Here is a 19712-nt window from a genome sequence, read left to right as displayed (position 1 = left end):
CCTTCCAGCTCGACATTTCCATGATTTCTTGCTATCGCCGCTTGTTTATTTAAAAGGATTCAGGATGTACACCTATGCCAGGCTCCAGCTGCCCGATTGTTACTGCCACATGTCAGACACAGCTGCATTACATCATCATTTCAACAGAAACAAACAGCCAGACACCCACTGAAAACTCCTTTCCCCTCCCTCAGTTAGGAAAACCAAACAGAGGTTTTTGGCAGCATGCCACTAAATCGGGTGCTATTTCAGACCAAGGAGGAGAGCAAGTTTCAGGATCACAGATCCCTCGGAGGGATCGCCCTGTCAGCTGCCCCCTCTCTTTTACAAGAGGGGGAGCCAACTCAGGTGCCAGTGAAGATCCAAGAGCACTGGTGTCATACGCCCAGCGAGATGCTCCACTCAATAAGCGAGTCACTGTTCTGCACTGGCATCAGTCTCCGAATGGTTTTAAGGTGTAGGCCCACATACAGCACCTTGGCAACCCATGTTTGATTCCAAGTCTCTTGCTCCCTGGCTCGGCAGTGGCTGTGAGGGCTGCGGTGCCTTCCCTGGGCTTGGATCAGGGTCTTATAGATGGCTAGTGGTTAGCTTCGTAGGCCCTGGCTGAGGGGGGCAGCCCCACTTCCTCAGTACAGATGAAGGCAGCTCATAGATTATTGGCTCTGAGCATGGAACATGCAGCCAGACACCAAGTTTCTCTTACCAGGGGAGAGGATGCAGATGCCCATCAGGAGCACATGCTCCTCTTCGTGAAGGTTCAACTTCTTTAAGCCAATCTGAAATTTCACAAGTGGTTCTAGCAGTTCTAGGCTGTGACCAGCTAAAAGACAAAACACAGAACATTCTCCAGAACAGTCCTTTCTACCTCAATGCACCTCATTCCAGACCTACAACCCTCCCTATATCTTATTTCTGGGCCTCTCTCCTGCGGAGACTTGCTAAATGGTAAGACTTTGGAGCAGGGACCTTGTCTTTATATCATTTAAAGCATCTTAGCATGCTGCTGATGCTATGCCCATTAAAAGCAAATAATTTTAGGAGCTAGGAGAAGGAATCAATGGCACTTGAGGATCTTGGAAAGCCTAGCACTCTTATTCCTAGTTAGTTGATCTGCAAAAGGAGAGTGTGGGAGTTTACAACAGTGCTAAACACTCATTTTATTCAAGTGTCACATTTGCATTCACACTCGCTTAACTTTCCTTAGGATTTTTGCAAAGAGATCATTTCCAAGCATTTACTGTTGTTAACAGTAGCAGGTTGTTTTAAGCCAGCCGCTCTGGAAACAGGAATCTCCCAAGTTTGGTAAACAAATGACAGCAGCAGGGACTACATTGCTGGAAGCTCAGATTTCAAGGCCACATTGATCTGGGGTAAGTGACTGGTCTCTTGGGACTGGGAGCAACTTGATGTGGTGTGATTTTTGGTTTAAGAGATTTTTTTATCACAAAGTTCAGTTTGCCTGAGTGGCAAGATAGGCTGGAGAGTCTGAGGGGCTGTTTGTGACTCCATGGTAAGACTGGCATAGTGATCCAGGAGTTCACTTTTGTTACTGGCTTGGTGAAAGCTAATTATAGAACATACCACTGGTTTGGAGTGTCTGTCCCGAGGCAGACACTCATAGCCGTAAGCCACTCCAGACAGTGTGACAAAGACTTCATTGGATAGACTAAGGATCCCTCTATCAGATATATTCTCTCTGCATAGGTACTTCTAGACCAGCGGTTCTCAAACTGTGGGTCGGGACCCCAAAGTGGGTTGCGACTAAGTTTTAATAGGGTTGCCAGGGCTGGCTTAGACTTGTTGAGGCCTGGTGCCAAAGCCCAACGGCTTCAGCCCTGGGCGGCAGGGTTCAGGTTAGAGGACCTTTCCCTGGGGCTGAAGACTTTGGGCTTTGGTTTTGCCCCCCTGGCCCATGCCACTTTCCACAGCTCCCATTGGCTGGGAACAGCAAACCATAGCTACTGGGAGCTGTGGGCAGCCATGCAAATGTAAACAAACTGTCTGGTGGCCCGCCAGCGGATTACCCTGATGGGCTGCATGCGGCCTATGGGCCGCAGGTTGCCCACCACTGTTCTAATCGGTATTATTTTCAGATGACTAGTTAGGCTGTTAAATGTACATGCCCCATGGGGCTCAAGTGGAATGTAAGCTGGGGCTCTGCTCAGGAATGAATTACATGTCAGTACCCAATCCCAGCTATCACCACCTTAACTTTGCATCCTTGAATTGGTGTGGATCTCAATTTGCATCCCCAAAGTGGTATTAAATTATATTAAATGCAAAAATCTATGTTAAGGTTGGGGAAATCAGACCCAGACAAATTTATTAACCTTCAACAAGCAACAAAGCTGCCATGGACCCATGCCGTACTTTGGTTACAGGGGTAGCCAGAGATAATCTACCTTGGGTAACATCATTGATTTGGTACTTGAATTCATTGCCTCCACATGACCATGCCATATCCTCCAAAGAAAACGACTGGTTTGAACGAAGCATAATGATTTCAATGGCGCTGGACTTCAGTAAGGCAATCTGGTCCTCCGCTGTCAGATCCCTGAACATTGGAAGGGAGGGGGAGACAATAATCAGTGAGACTTCAAGTAAATCTAACACCAACCCTCCAGTTAGATTGGCAATGGACCTGCAACCAAATGCCAGCCATACAGGTAATGTCTTCTGGCTCACCACCAAAAGCAGCCTTTTTGTACTACAGAAATACAGAAGTAGAATAAAGCCCAAAATTCCCTCTGGTGGCTTGTTTGGAAATTAAATGAACTGAAACTGCAGTAAAAAGATACAGCAGTTCACCCAGGATGAAATGCTTACGGGAGTTAGAGTTGGGAAAAGTGACCTGTATAGCTTTTTTTGTAACTTGGAATTAATCTCTCTCACTTGCAATATCCCCTTAGAATCTTGAAAAACAACAACAACTTCCCCTATTGTCATTCCTATTTGAAAAGCTGGTATTTCCCTGTGTTTCTAACAGAAATGACGACACCAGAGTACCATCTTTTACCATCTTTATTTGTGTCACAGACCAGGAGTGCATTGTGCTAGGAGCAATACAGACGCAGAACCAAAAGGCAGTCCCTGATTAAATAGACTTATTTCCTTGATAATGCACTAGTTCTGACAACAAGCATGCCTAGGTCTCAAACAGAATTTGTCCTATGATTAACCTAGAAAGCATTGTAGCCTAGTGGAGAGAGTGTGGACTGTAGCAGTCAGGAATCCTGTTGTGACATTCCCCAGGGTACAACTGGGACTACTGAACAGCTGTGTCCCCTCAACTCTCCAACCTGGAGTGCCTTTTACACTACTTTGCTGTGAGAGCAACCACTCCTGGTCTGCTCACACACAGCCTTCAGCATGTACATCACTTCCAGGTATACGGTGAGTGCTACAGCAAGCCGCTTCTGAATTACACTGCCGAGCAACACCAGCAAATTCCCAGTCCCAGATTTGCCCCCAGAAATGTGAGTCTCATACTGCCCAGCTCTCTACTGGACAATACAACCTTATATAAAGATAGTCATTTTTTAAATAGAAAATGATATGCACCAATCCTGTTATCACAAATGGTATCTCAATCCAAACACACTGGTTTAGATAAAACCTAAATGATTACAAGTAATGAGGCATAAAAGTCAGAAGTGGCTACAAGAAAATAAAAAGGTAAAATGCAAAGAATATTAATTTAAGCTAAATGAATTCAAAGCAAAGGTCTCTCTCACCACTTGCTTCAGTAGTCTTACAGGCTGGATTTCTGTCAGCCAGGACCCCTCCCCTAGTTCTGTGTTACTTTCCTTATCCTTCAGGTGTTGATGCCATGGGCAGAGAGTAAAGGAGGAGTAACTTGGAGTGTTTGTTCCCCATTCTTACACTTTTTCTTCTTCTTTGAGAATCATCTCCAGCTGGGATTCAGGAGACAAAATCTGTGGGGACCAGAACCTCCAGCTGTTTCTTTGCCAAGAACATAACAGCCATACTGGGTCAGACCAAAGGTCCATCTAGCCCAGTATCCTGTCTTCAACAGTGGCCAATGCCAGGTGCTTCAGGGGAATGAACAGAACAAGTAATCATCAAGTGATCCATCCCCTGTCACCCATTCCCAGCTTCTGGTAAATTGAGGCTAGGGACACCATTCCTGCCCATCCTGGCTAAGAGCCATTGATGGCCCAATCCTCCATGAATTGATCTTTTTGAGCTGGGGCAACCAGATCTGCATGCAGTATTCAAGATGAGAGTGTACCATGGATTTACATAGAGGCAATATAATATTTTCCTAATTATTCCCAACATTTTGTTAGCTATTTTGATTGTCTCTACACACTGGGTGGATTTTTTTTTGCAGAGAACTATCCACAATGACTCCAGGATCTCTTTCTTGAGTGGTAACAGCTAATTTAAACTTACCATTTTATATGTATCCTTCGGATTATATTTTGCAATGTGCATTACTTGAAATTCAATGTTGATAAATGCAATCTGCCATTTTGTTGCCCAGTCACCAAGTTTTGTGAGATCCCTTTGTAACTCTTTGCAATCTGCTTTGGACTTAACGATCTTGAGTAGTTTTGTACCATCTGCAAATTTGCCACCTGTTTACCCCTTTTCCCAGATCATTTATGAATATCTTGAACAGTACTGGTCCCAAGATGTAAATTTCTCCCTTACACCCTTTTTCCTGCCACAGAATGGCCACTTATCCAGATTATAGTCTATTTGATTTCACTGACAGCTGGCTGAAGTGTCAGTTTGCCTTTTGTCTCTGAGGAATTGGATTTTGGCTGCTTTTCAGACTTTGGAACATGTCTCAGTAATATCATACAGTAGAACCTTTTACATACAATGTTGCCACACCAGGACAATAATGAGCAGCAAATTATGAGTTTTCAAATGACACCTCACAAGGCATATTTTGTGCATAATTTATCATAGTCTTGTAAAAGGGGTGAATATAAGGATACAGACTGTCACATCTGTGTTCTAATCCTGCTTCTAGCACTGACTTAGAATAATAGAATCATAGAAGATTAGGGTTGGAAGAGACCTCAGGAGGTCATCTAGTCCAATCTCCTGCTCAAAGCAGGACCAACCCCAACTAAATCATCCCAGCCAGGGCTTTCTAAAGCCTGACCTTAAAACCTCTAAGGATGGAGATTCCACCACCTCCCTAGGTAACCCATTCCACTCTCCTAGTGAAACAGTGTTTCCCAATTTCCAACCTAGACCTCTCCCACTGCAACTTGAGACCATTGCTCCTTGTTCTGTCATCTGCCACCATTGAGAACAGCCTAGCTCCACCCTCTTTGTAACCCCCCTTCAGGTAGTTGAAGGCTGCTATCAAATCCCCCCTCACTCTTCTCTTCTGCAGACTAAATAAGCCCAGTTTCCTCAGCCTCTCCTCGTAAGTCGTGCTTCAGACCCCTAATCATTTTTGTTGTCCTCTGCTGGACTCTCTCCAATTTGTTCACATCCTTTCTAGAGTGGGGGCCCCAAAACGGGACACAATACTCCAGATGTGGCCTCATCAGTGCCGAATAGAGGAGAATAATCACTTCCCCGATCTGCTGGCAATGCTCCTACTAATGCAGCCCAATATGCCATTAGCTTTCTTGGCAAAAAGGCCACACTGTTGACTCATATCCAACTTCTCCACTGTAATCCCCAGATCCTTTTCTGCAGAACTGCTGCTTAGCCAGTAGTTCCCCAGCCTGTAGCACTGCATGGGATTCTTCCATTCTAAGTGCAGGACTCTCTGCACTTGTCCTTGTTGAACCTCAACAGATTTCTTTTGGCCCAATCCTCCAATTTGTCTAGGTCCCTCTGGATCCTATCCCTACCCTCCAGTGTATCTGCCTCTCTCCCCAGTTTAGTGTCATCCATGAACTTGCTGAGGCTGCAATACATGCCATCCTCCAGATCTTTAACGAAGATGTTGAACAAAACCTTATTATGTAATCTTGTGGTCCCTTACTTCAACTGCATAATGGGGAATAAGGAAATCAGTTTACCACATTGGGGTGCTATGGTATCAGAATAAAGCATTGCTGACGGATACTGTGGTGATGCACACCAGAGAGAGGCCTAAGAGCCTCACAAACACAAATTTAACATTACCAGTGATGGAACCAATGCTTTCACTGTTTTTCCCACAGTAACAGTCAGATCTTTTTGCTCATTAAGGTGTCTGATGACTTATCCATCTAACACCTACTCTCTGGCTCCCAAATTAACTAACATTTGCTTACGTTAAACTGTATCTGCTGGCCTAACCACCTTCACTATCCATATCTAGATATTATAGTAACCCTCAATTCCTACTGGCATCCTGGGCTCAGAAATCGAGTGGGCAGAAGAAGTTTCCAACACTGAGTCGCTGAACCTTGAGTTGACATCTTGCAAAAGAATCCCACTAGTGAGCAAAAGCGAGAAGTACAAGTACTTTTGGATGTGAGGAGCCAGATTCTGATTTCATTTGTGTCAATGGATTATCTACAATGGATTTACTCCATCTTTACACCAGTGTAACAAATCAGAATTTAACAGAGGGTACAAATATACTGGTGTAAACTTGAAAAATAAAAGGCAAATTTGGCTTTACCAAGATGGCAGCACACATCAGGGATCTATCTCAAATCCATGATTAGCTTCCAGACCAATAATCAGTCCACCATCTGTACTAGATGAAAGTGATCAGAGAATAGCAGAAGCTGTTCCTGGAATTCTCAGAAACACAGAACCTTTGAGAGCACTGAAGCCATGTGAAACTGAAAGACACTGCTATCTGAGTAAGCTTTTAGATTTGAGTGCTTTAGTTATTCTTCCTGGGAGCTCTTGAAAAGTCCTCGCTGAACTTGGCAGAAGCCACTTCCAATCCAGAGCAATCCACAAAACACCACACGCCTTCTATGAATTATCATCATGCTAAGATTATAGAATGCTTTATAGAGTGATTTGTAAACTTTGGGCTCAGGAAACAAGCACTGAGTGGTGGGATCACATCGTCATGCAAGTCTGGGCTGTGGCGTAAGGACACACGATTGAGAGCTGCCCTGACGGTAGAGAAGCGGGTGGCTATTGCAATCTGGAAGCTGGCAACTCCAGACAGCTACCAAATAGTCGCTAACCAGTTTGGAGTGGGAAAGTCGACCACTGGAATCAGGTTGATGAAAGTTCGCAGGGCCATTAATCACATCCTACTCAGAACATCCATGACTCTGGGCAATGTGTGTAACATTGTGGCTGGCTTTGCAAAAATGGGTTTCCTTAACTGCAGAGGGGTGACAGATGGGACGCACATTCCAATTCTGGCACCAGACCACCTAGCCTCAGAGTACATAAATCGGAAGAGGTATTTCTCTATGGTTCTCCAGGAGCTTGTGGATCACTGTGGGTGTTTCATGGACATGAACGCAGGCTGGTCCGGAAAGGTTCATGACACACGCATCTTCTGGAACACTGGCCTGTTCAGGAAGCTGCAAGCTGGGACTTTTTCCCTAGACCAGAAGATCACCATAGGGGAAATCGAAATGCCCATTGTGATCCTTGGAGATCCTGCTTACCCTTTAATGCCGTGTCTCATGAAACCCTACACAGGGAGCTTTGATGGCAGCAAGGAGCGGTTCAACAACAGACTGAGTTGGTGCAGAATGCATCCGATGAAGTGAGTTGTAGCTCACGAAAGCTGATGCTCAAATAAATTTGTTAGTCTCTAAGGTACCACAAGTACTCCTTTTCTTTTTGCAGAATGACTTCTGAGTGTGCTGTTGGCCGTTTAAAGGGCCGCTGGTGCTGTCTGTATGGGAAGCTGGACCTGGCCGACGACAACATCCTCATGGTTATAGCTGTGTGCTGTACCCTCCATAACATTTGTGAAGGGAAGGGTGAAAGCTTCACTCAGGCATGGACCTCGGACGTTCAATACCTGGAGGCTGAATTTGAACAGCCAGAGACCTGCGCTATTAGAGGGGCCCAGCGTGGGGCTGTAAGGATTAGGGATACCTTGAGGGAGCAATTTGATGCTGAAAGCCACCAGTAATGTTTGGTGCCCTGCATGGGAGTGAAATACAGTGGTTCCAATGTTAGTAGACATCTGTGTTTGCTATGTATGATGCACTGACTTGCAGTGCCTGTTGCTTTCCTGGGCTATGGTATCTTTTACTTAATGCAATAAAGAATGTTTTCAAAGCCAAAAAATTCATTTATTGAAAAGAAACACAACTTCTTGGGAAACAAAGGGCATGACACACCTGTGCTGTGTGGGAGGAGAGAAGGGGGCGGGAACGGGGCGGGAACGGGACAATCACAGATTTGCGTATGTCCTGTTATCATACTCAGCCTTTCTGTCTGGAGTGCCGTACAATGAGTGCTGCACTTCAGGCTGGCTAACATGCGTGGTGATGTGGGTTGAGTGCAGTGGGTAAGGGTTGTAGTTTGCAGGGCTGGGCGGTGAAGCTACAGGCATTGGAGGCAGCTGGTGGAAATAAGAACCCGGATGTTGGGGAAAGTGGGTTGGCAGTGACATGGAGGCACAAGGGAAAGAATTTTGGGACAACGGTTGCGGGGGGTGGGCAGGTGCAGATGTGCTCCATCTGCATTGCTACGAGCGCCTGTATCAAGTCCGCTTGGCGCTCCATGATGCTTAGCAACTGCTCCGTGTTTTGATGCCGGTGATCCGCATTCTGCTGGCGGAGCCTCCTTTCAGTCTCCAGCCACTCCTGCACTTTTTGATTTTCATTAAGGGACTGCTGCATGACTTCATGCAGCAGGTCCTCTTTGCGTCTTCACGGACGCTTCCTCATTCTTTGCAATCTTTCGGCAGTTGATAACAAGGACGGCTGGGATCTCAAGGTTGCATCTGTAAAGCCAAAATGCAAAAGAGGCAGCATTGTTCACACCAGCCAGAGCAATGATTTGGCTGTACTTAAACACAAATAGAGTGTACACAATAGCAGAAATTGCCTGACCCAAAGCGAGTGAACATAATCCACAGGAGCCCCAAAATGGTGAGTAAGCACGGGGCAAGGGGGACTGATTGTTTCATAGCCATACTGTCCTCTGGGGTTCTTGCCTTGGGAAAAGCCAACAGCTGCAGGGGACCCCTATACTGAACACTGTCCCCACATTTTCCACAGGATGAGTTTGTCCTGGAAAATATCTTGCTGCTGAGGGTGACCTGTGAAGCAAGGGAGGGTCTTCTACTACAATGTGTCTTCCACACTGGCCCTTATGCAGATTGCCTGTGTGCAGCAATGGTCTGCCCGCCCGTCACGGCACAGTGGCATGGACATGTTAGCCTTACTGGGACAAGGAGCACAGTAGCTCTGCCAAGGAACCTGCGTAAGCGGATTGCCCAGCTTCTGCATCAGACCTTTGAAGATATCACTGAGGCCAATTACCGCGATGTGAGAGAGCACATCAACGCCCTATTCCGCATCTAGGCATGCATGCAGCCCTAACCCTGCAACCCTCCTTGTCCCAAGGGCCCACACCGAACAACTACCTTCCCAAAATAAAAGCCACTTACCAGGCACCTCCTCTGCGGTTTGTTCTTGCCTAAGCACTGTCCGCTGCGACTGGCTACCTTCCTCCTGGCTTGAAAACAGCTCCTGGCTGCATGCATCTAGGGATGCCGGGCTGTCCCCCTCTCCTAGGCACCTTCGTTCCCGTTTCTTCGTTCCTCCTCCTGCCTTGTTGAACTCTGTGCTGCTATGGCCTCTGAAGTTCCATGGTGGTCTTTGGAGTGGAGGTGGGGTCGCCCCCAACTATCACGCCCAGCTCTTTGTAGAAACAGCAGGTCGTGGGGGCAGCACCAGAGCGGCGGTTTGCCTCCCGCGCGTTGTGGTAGGCATTCTGCAGCTCCTTCACTTTAACCTTGCATTGCTGTGTGTCCCGGTCATGGCCCCTTTCCATCATGTCCCTTGATATCTGCCCGAAAGTATCGTAATTCCTATGGCTGGAGCGCAGCTGGGACTGGACAGCTTCTTCCCCCCAAACTCTAGCTTGCCAGCAAGTTAAAGAGTATGGGCTGGACGAATGGACTATAAGGTGGATGGAAAGCTGGCTAGATCATCAGGTTGTAATCAATGGCTCCATGTCTAGTTGGCAGCCAGTATCAAGCGGAGTGCCCCAAGGGTCAGTCCTGGGACCGGTTTCGTTCAATATCTTCATTAATGATCTGGAGGATGGTGTGGATTGCACCCTCAGCAAGTTTGCAGATGACACTAAACTGGGAGGAGTGGTAGATATGCTGGAGGATAGGGATAGGATACAGAGGGACCTAGACAAATTAGAGGATTGGGCCAAAAGGAATCTGATGAGGTTCAACAAGGACAAGTGCAGAGTCCTACACTTAGGACGGAAGAATCCATGCACTGCCACAGACTAGGGATTGAGTGGCTAGGCAGCAGTTCTACAGAAGAGGACCTACAGGTTACAGTGGACGAGAAGCTGGATATGAGTCAACAGTGTGCCCTTGTTGTCAAGAAGGCTAATGGCATATTGGGCTGCATTAGTAGGAGCATTGTGAGCAGATCGAGGAAAGTGATTATTCCCCTCTATTCGGCATTGGTGAGACCTCATCTGGAGTACTGTGTCCAGTTTTGAGCCCCACACTACAAGAAGGATGTGGAAAAATTGGAAAGAATCCAGCAGAGGGCAACAAAAGTTATTAGGGGGCTGGAGCTCATGACTTATGAGGAGAGGCTGAGGGAACTCGGATTGTTTAGTCTGCAGAAGAGAAGAGTGAGGGGAGATTTGATAGCAGCCTTCAACTACCTGAAAGGGGGTTCCAAAGAGGATGGATTTAGACTGTTCTCAGTGGTACTAGATGACAGAACAAGGAGTAATGGTCTCAAGTTGCAGTGGGTGGGGGGGTCTAGGTTGGATATTAGGAAACACTTTTTCACTAGGAGTGTGGTGAAGCACTGGAATGGGTTACCTAGGGAGATGGTGGAATCTCCTTCCTTAGAGGTTTTAAGGTCAGGCTTTACAAAGCCCTGGCTGGGATGATTTAGTTGGGGATTGGTCCTACTTTGAGCAGGGGGTTGGACTAGATGACCTCCTGAGGTCCCTTCCAACCCCGATATTCTATGATTCTATGAGGTCCAGCACCCCGCCATTGCTCCCATACTGGGGATTGCCTGTTGCGTGGAGGCATCGTCACCTGGAAAGATGCATTGAGAGCACTCCACGCCTTGCTGAGCAAACAGGAAGGGGAATTTCAAAATTCCCAGAAAATGTAAAGGGCGTGTCTGATGGTTGGTCACCTGAGGGCAGGGCAGTAGAGTTCAAAGTGAATACCAGAGTGGCTAGAACAGGCATTTTGGGACACTTCTGGAGGCCGATCAGAGCGCATTAATAGACCAGGGTGTCCACACTGGTGCTGCGGTGCTCCAGCCGGGGCGCAGCAAATGTTATGCTTCTTGTGGAGGTGGATTATCGGGGCACCCCAGCCGTGGAGTCCGGGAGCTCTATGTGCCTTGCCAGTGTGGACACCTCAGGAGTTAGGGTGCCAGGGACTGACTTAATGCACTCTAACTTGCAAGTGTAGCCAAGCCTTTAGAGTTAGGCATGTGTTTAAGTGCTGGATTAGGGTCATTGTGGATAAGGCTAGGGAAGCAACAGGAAGAGAAGACAGGTTTCAGAGTAGCAGCCGTGTTAGTCTGTATTCGCAAAAAGAAAAGCAGTACTTGTGGCACCTTAGAGACTAACAAATTTATTAGAGCATAAGCTCTAAAAAAACCTTTTTTTCCACCAAATGCATCCGATGAAGTGAGCTGTAGCTCACGAAAGCTTATGCTCTAATAAATTTGTTAGTCTCTAAGGTGCCACAGGAAGAGAAGAGTCAGTGATGACTTCAGTGGAGGCAGTGCTGAGCTGCAGAAGGATCAAGAAAGAAGAATGCTTGGGCTTAAGGCAGCAGCAGAGATGAGACAAATTTAGGAAAATGTACAAGCAGCATAAAGCAAGAAAGACACAGAGTGATTTCAACCAAAAAAAATCAAAGCAACGCCTGCCCAAACTTTGTGGAACAAACCTGTCCTTACCTGAAGCCTGGGATCATTTTTGCAAAGCCAATCACTTTCTGTATGCTGTAGCTGACGAGGTCAGCCAGGTGAGGTAACATGGTGAGGTGCGAGAGGTTAATATCCATCGGAGGGCTTTCGTCAGACTCCTCGTTCAGTGCCATGTTGGAGAACATTCTGTGTTCTACAGAATCTGTGGAGGGGAAAGAGGTTGATATTTATCTTGGCTGCATGGTTTCCCCATGATAGAAAGTTTGTTCTTCAGGATAAAAAATCAACCAAGAGGAGACAGTGTCAAAATAAATAACTGCACAACCACAACATTTGTATCCCAGTCCATGGGCACCACGTGCACCTTGCCCTTAGAACTTAGGCTAGGGAATATCTTAGCAAAAATGAGAGAGAGGAAGAGTATGCAACAATCTGTGTTTGAGTGAGCTGACTCATGCTACAGGGATTTTAGCTGTCCTTGGAAAAGGAGCCTTGGGGAGCGCCTCCAGCACAATTAGTAGAATTCTGGAATCAAAGCAACACTAAAGCTCTGATTATTTTGAAAATCTGCATCGCATTCACCCACATCTCTCACCTGGCACTGTTACCATCTGCCTCCAAGCAGTCTATATCCCTGCCTTGCCTAATAACTCACACCACCCCATACCCAGGCACCAATATCCCCTGTGTTATAATCCCCCCGCTCCCTGATACCACCCCTGCAACTATTTACCCCTAGCCAGTTTTCTGCTCCCTGCTCTTCCCTCACCACATTCCCCAGCTGTTTACTTATTTGCTATCCTCTCTCTACTTACCCCCACAGCTCCCTCCTGTTCAACAAAGCCATACGCCTACAGCAAACCGCTCCCAGTGACGCCTCTATAGGTTCCTCTTCATCCCTGGCTTCCTCTCCATCCAGTCTTCACCTAAAGCAAACCCCCTCTCATGGTTGTCTCCTGCTCTCTGTAGCATCCCAATCAGCCACCCCTTCTCTGAGCCAGGTTCTCTCTTGCTCTCTAAAATCTGCAACACCACTGGACTGGCATAGCACAGAGCAGAAATGTCACAAAGATATTTGCTTGAGGGTTTGCTAAGGCGATACCTTGTAGAGCACCTGTCCTCTGCCATTACCTATTGCTTCCCAGCCACACAACCCTCCAGGCAGAAGAGTTGCTTCAGGTTTGGCGCAAGAGGGGATGCCTCTGATGCTTAACTCCTCTCCCTCTGAGGGACTGTGGCCACTTGAGCTGTTTCCCCGCTCCTTTCACCCCACATTCTGCGCAAGCAAGCAGCAGCGATGACTGGGCCCTACGACAGTGATCAAGGATCTGAGCTCCTTAAGAGGTGTTACAATGTGGTCTTGCGCTGGAAGCCAAATGTGGAATTAGGCCATGATCCAACAAAACATTTAACACGCTTAACTTTAAACACACGAGCATTCATCTTGGACTATGCACGTGCTTACTGTTAGGTATGCATTTAAGTGTTTGGCAGAGTTGTGTGGGAAGGGGTTGCATTTCTTAAACAAAGGACATGAAGACTCAGAAATGACAAACTGTGTCAAAATAACCGTTATTTAAAAACCCCACAAATTGCTTAAATCCCTACTCTGACTTATCCATGTGACTATCACTTGTAGGGGAGTAATCCAATACAACATATAATACCTGGAGAACAGCTGAAGGTATCTGAAGAGTCTTCTGATGAGGAGCCATGCGTAAGGACCGATGATGATCTAGTTATTCTTTTGCTTGAGTTGGCTCTCACAGGAGGCTGGAACAGAATGCAGGGACTGATTATACCACTGAGAAAGTGGGTTGACAAAGGAACACTGCATTTTTCTTTATTCTCTGTGTCCTCCCAGGTAGAGGGGCACACTTCTTAAACATAGTCCTGGCCAAGGATAAGGGTGCAATCCAGTGGACTATAGGATTTTGGAGGAGAATTTCCAAAAGTGCTCAGTGTTGGCCTACCTCTGCTTCCATTCATTTTGATGGAAGCAGAGTTGGACTGGTGCTGAGTGTTTTTGGAAACTTTACCTTGGTCTTTTCCTATCTCTATTAGATTGCTCAGGTCATTCCTGGCTGACGCTGGACTTCTTCCTACGATAACCTGTCCAACGAGTAAAATATCATCAGGTTTTCCTCCACCACCACCACCATGGGAAAGAGCAGGTTAGTCAATTGTTCCTGGGATGGTAAGTTGTCATGACAATGTTGCAAGGCTGCCTCATACTGGGAATGAGGGGCGATCAACAGGTTATCTCAAGTGCTTATATACAAATGCACAAAGCCTTGGAAACAAGCAGGGAGAACTGGAGGTCCTGGTGATGTCAAGGAATTATGACGTGATTGGAATAACAGAGACTTGGTGGGATAACTCACATGACTGGAGTACAGTCATGGATGGTTATAAACTGTTCAGGAAGGACAGGCAGGGCAGAAAAGGTGGGGGAGTAGCACTGTATGTAAGGGAGCAGTATGACTGCTCAGAGCTCCGGTACGAAACTGTGGAAAAACCTGAGTGTCTCTGGATTAAGTTTAGAAGTGTGTGCAACAAGAGTGATGTCATGGTGGGAGTCTGCTATAGACCACCGGACCAGGGGGATGAGGTGGATGAGGCTTTCTTCCGGCAACTCAGGGAAGCTACTAGATCGCATGCCCTGATTCTCATGGGTGACTTTAATTTTCCTGATATCTGCTGGGAGAGCAATACAGCGGTGCATAGACAATCCAGGAAGTTTTTGGAAAGCGTAGGGGACAATTTCCTGGTGCAAGTGCTAGGGGAGCCAACTAGGGGGAGCGCTTTTCTTGACCTGCTGCTCACAAACCGGGTAGAATTAGTGGGGGAAGCAAAAGTGGATGGGAATCTGGGAGGCAGTGACCATGAGTTGGTTGAGTTCAGGATCCTGACGCAGGGAAGAAAGGTAAGCAGCAGGATACGGACCCTGGACTTCAGGAAAGCAGACTTTGACTCCCTCAGGGAACAGATGGCCAGGATCCCCTGGGGGACTAACATGAAAGGGAAGGGAGTCCAGGAGAGCTGGCTGTATTTCAAGGAATCCCTGTTGAGGTTACAGGGACAAACCATCCCGATGAGTCGAAAGAATAGTAAATATGGCAGGCGACCAGCTTGGCTTAATGGTGAAATCTTAGCGGATCTTAAACATAAAAAAGAAGCTTACAAGAAGTGGAAGGTTGGACATATGACCAGGGAAGAGTATAAAAATATTGCTCGGGCATGTAGGAAAGATATCAGGAGGGCCAAATCGCACCTGGAGCTGCAGCTAGCAAGAGATGTCAAGAGTAACAAGAAGGGTTTCTTCAGGTATGTTGGCAACAAGAAGAAAGCCAAGGAAAGTGTGGGCCCCTTACTGAATGAGGGAGGCAAGCTAGTGACAGAGGATGTGGAAAAAGCTAATGTACTCAATGCTTTTTTTGCCTCTGTTTTCACTAACAAGGTCAGCTCCCAGACTGCTGTGCTGGGCATCACAAAATGGGGAAGAGATGGCCAGCCCTCTGTAGAGATAGAGGTGGTTAGGGACTATTTAGAAAAGCTGGACGTGCACAAGTCCATGGGGCCGGACGAATTGCATCCGAGAGTGCTGAGGGAATTGGCGGCTGTGATTGCAGAGCCCTTGGCCATTATCTTTGAAAACTCGTGGCGAACGGGGGAAGTCCCGGATGACTGGAAAAAGGCTAATGTAGTGCCCATCTTTAAAAAAGGGAAGAAGGAGGATCCTGGGAACTACAGGCCGGTCAGCCTCACCTCAGTCCCTGGAAAAATCATGGAGCAGGTCCTCAAAGAATCAATCCTGAAGCACTTAGAGGAGAGGAAAGTGATCAGGAACAGTCAGCATGGATTCACCAAGGGAAGGTCATGCCTGACTAATCTAATCGCCTTTTATGATGAGATTACTGGTTCTGTGGATGAAGGGAAAGCAGTGGATGTATTGTTTCTTGACTTTAGCAAAGCTTTTGACACGGTCTCCCACAGCATTCTTGTCAGAAAGTTAAGGAAGTATGGGCTGGATGAATGCACTATAAGGTGGGTAGAAAGCTGGCTAGATTGTCGGGCTCAACGGGTAGTGATCAATGGCTCCATGTCTAGTTGGCAGCCGGTGTCAAGTGGAGTGCCCCAGGGGTCGGTCCTGGGGCCCGTTTTGTTCAATATCTTCATAAATGATCTGGAGGATGGTGTGGCTTGCACTCTCAGCAAATTTGCGGATGATACTAAACTGGGAGGAGTGGTAGATACGCTGGAGGGGAGGGATAGGATACAGAAGGACCTAGACAAATTGGAAGATTGGGCCAAAAGAAATCTAATGAGGTTCAATAAGGATAAGTGCAGGGTCCTGCACTTAGGATGGAAGAATCCAATGCACCGCTACAGACTAGGGACCGAATGGCTCGGCAGCAGTTCTGCGGAAAAGGACCTAGGGGTGACAGTGGACGAGAAGCTGGATATGAGTCAGCAGTGTGCCCTTGTTGCCAAGAAGGCCAATGGCATTTTGGGATGTATAAGTAGGGGCATAGCGAGCAGATCGAGGGACGTGATCGTTCCCCTCTATTCGACACTGGTGAGGCCTCATCTGGAGTACTGTGTCCAGTTTTGGGCCCCACACTACAAGAAGGATGTGGATAAATTGGAAAGAGTACAGCGAAGGGCAACAAAAATGATTAGGGGTCTAGAGCACATGACTTACGAGGAGAGGCTGAGGGAGCTGGGATTGTTTAGTCTGCAGAAGAGAAGAATGAGGGGGGATTTGATAGCTGCTTTCAACTACCTGAAAGGGGGTTTCAAAGAGGATGGCTCTAGACTGTTCTCAATGGTAGCAGATGACAGAACGAGGAGTAATGGTCTCAAGTTGCAATGGGGGAGGTTTAGATTGGATATTAGGAAAAACTTTTTCACTAAGAGGGTGGTGAAACACTGGAATGCGTTACCTAGGGAGGTGGTAGAATCTCCTTCCTTAGAGGTTTTTAAGGTCAGGCTTGACAAAGCCCTGGCTAGGATGATTTAACTGGGACTTGGTCCTGCTTTGAGCAGGGGGTTGGACTAGATGACCTTCTGGGGTCCCTTCCAACCCTGATATTCTATGATTCTATGATTTAGAAGTATTTTAAAATTGACTAACCAATAGCTTCTACCATGTGTCCTCTTTTGCACTGGGACATTACTTTTTAATTCTGTTTTGTTGTGAATCTTCTGGGTTTAAGACATATTAAATATAATTCTATAATTAAAATTACCTAGTGATTGTGTTAAAGGTCTCAAAACTAACAGGGCAGATACATTAGGAATATTAGTAACTTAGGTTTAGGTTTTTCTTCTAATTTTAAATTTGTTAGTCTCTAAGGTGCCACAAGTACTTCTTTTCTTTAAGCTACTAGTGTTCCACTTCCTAGGCCAGATCCTTGGTTGTGTGAATCAGCCTATCAATGAAGCTAAGTTGATTTACATCAGCTGGGATCAGGCCTGCCATATTTAACCAGTTCATCCAGCACATGCTCAGGTTTTGAATATTAGTTTTCCGATCACTATTGATCTAAGAAAATAGTCAGCTACTCATTAATTTCCAGCTTATTAAAAAAAACCAACTGTATTCGAGGCAGAGAAAGGTTTTATGCAATTGCTGCATGTTTGAATCTTGTGTTCCAGAGTCCTTGCGGACCACTGAGGAATTTGACTAATTCAATACACATGTAGGCTCTGATTTGACCTATAGTACTTCTCTCATGGATGGCAACTGGAATGGATTCATACATTTTAAGGTCAGAGCTTAGGGGGATCATTGTGATCTAGTCTGATCTACATAACACCAGCCACAGAGAACTTCACCCAGTAATTTCTTATTCAAGCCCACAGCTTCTGTTAGAACTATAGCAAGTCTTTTAGAAAGACATCCAGTCTTGATTTAAAGCCTTCCAAGTGATTGACAGCTGCCACTGTCATTTGTGGCAAGATTCTGAGCCCCAATTATACAGACAGAATGATATTTTGGGAGAACAGCACATGAGCACTTTCACTGATAGTGAGTGCCCTAAGATCACACGTTCTGAACCTGGGGGAGTCATAAACAAGATTCAGGGCGTCATGACCACCTTCCTTTCCCGTATTACTAATTAGGAGGAAGGTCTCAAAACTTTACATTGTAACACTGAGTCATGGTATGAAAGAGGTAGAGACTACTACTTAGCTTATCTATCAGAATTTTGGCACAGCCTTCTACCACCACCAGAGGTCCTCCTAGTAACAGCAAACAGGAAGTCTTCTGCACAAAAGCTAAGGGAGAGAAAGCAGGTCCTGGAACATACCCGGAACTGGGTGAAGTCAGAGTAGGTTGGGTCATAAGTTTTGCGATGGGCCTCGAGAAGAATGTCAACGACTCTCTGCTGCTCCTCTGATAATTTGGGCTTCATGCTCTCTTTAAGAGCCTCTTCTTCCTTCCTCTTCGTTATCATCTCTCTCTTCCTCTGGACCTCCTCATCTGTCAGAATGACTGTTTAGAAACATGTGGCAAGGGGAAGAGAATGAACAAGAGTCAAAAATCAACATCCTGGAATTATCTACAAATACTTAGAAACTGGGTAAAACCAAAAAGTCATTGTAGAAGAAGTCTCAAAAGTGAGCTCCAGAGTAAATATCCTGTCTCTTTTGTATTGGTACTTAATAATTAAACCTGTATTTTCTCCCTCTCGTTTTAAATCTCCTGAATTAGCAGGTCACTGCTTCCTGCTGCTATTTAAATCCTGATTCAGCAATGTCACATCTCCCATAATTCTAGAGAAGCATTTGATCTGGTGTTAGATGGAATGAGAAAGAGAGATGTGAGGAATTTTGGCATCACCATACATGTTCTAGACCCCAGCCTTGCAGCTTGTTGCATGTGGGTGAACTTCTGTGGAGAGCCCTAAAAAAGTCTGCAGACTGCCTTGCTCAGACCCAAAGAGCTCAGTGTAAGATCAAAAGCTAGTCTCCCTTACCAACAGAGATTGGTCAATTAAAAGATATCACCTCACCCACCTTGTCTCTTTGCTCACTCAAGGCCTAGATCCTGCAGTTGATATTAAGAACATAAGAACAGCCATACTGTGTCAGAACAATGGCCCAGTATCCTGTTTTCTGAAAATGTCAGTGCCAGATACTTCAGAGGAAATGAACAGAACAGGGCAATTTCAAGCGATTCATCTCAGTCATCCAGTCCCAACTCCTGGCAGTTGGAAGTTTAGGGACACCTGGAGCCTGGGATCCATTCCTGACCATCTTGGCTAATAGCCATTGATGGCCCTAGCCTTAATTAACTTATTTTTTTGGAACCAAGTTATATTTTTGGCCTTCACAACATTCCATGGAAATGAGTTCCACATGTTGACCATGTCTTGTGTAAATAGAAGTACTTCCTTTTGTTTGAAACCTGCTGCCTTAGTATGTTCTATCCCAAGGCACGTACAATATTTTTTAAAAAACGTATTTGAAAAATAACTATGCAGTGGGGTACCCACTCTTTTCCTCAGGCAGGATTCCATGCTCCTGTGCTGGCTGTGACAGCCCTGTGTGGGGGCACTCTAGTAGAATGCAAAAAGAAAAGGAGGACTTGTGGCACCTTAGAGACTAAAAATTTATTTGAGCATAAGCTTTTGTGAGCTAAAGCTCACTTCATCGGATGCTACTCTGAAACCTGTC

General features: G+C 46.1%; 1 protein-coding gene across 4 annotated transcripts in view; it reads right to left on the bottom strand.

Annotated features, from left to right (window-relative positions):
* Positions 1-19712, bottom strand: part of VDR (vitamin D receptor) — a 149996-nt gene that overhangs the window by 6473 nt on the left and 123811 nt on the right. For all 4 annotated transcript variants that reach the window (XM_038378090.2, XM_043506677.1, XM_038378093.2 and 1 more), the window contains 5 exons: positions 18344-18528; positions 13694-13799; positions 12057-12228; positions 2406-2557; positions 707-823 (listed from right to left, as the gene is read on the bottom strand). In XM_038378090.2, the coding sequence (XP_038234018.1) occupies positions 707-823; positions 2406-2557; positions 12057-12228; positions 13694-13799; positions 18344-18528 (732 nt within the window). The remainder of the gene's footprint in view (positions 1-706; positions 824-2405; positions 2558-12056; positions 12229-13693; positions 13800-18343; positions 18529-19712) is intronic.

Source organism: Dermochelys coriacea, chromosome 20 (genome assembly GCF_009764565.3).
Source record: "Dermochelys coriacea isolate rDerCor1 chromosome 20, rDerCor1.pri.v4, whole genome shotgun sequence".
NCBI lineage: Eukaryota > Metazoa > Chordata > Testudines > Dermochelyidae > Dermochelys > Dermochelys coriacea.
Note: the sequence above shows the minus strand (reverse complement) of the source record. Positions and strands in the feature narration are given on the sequence as shown.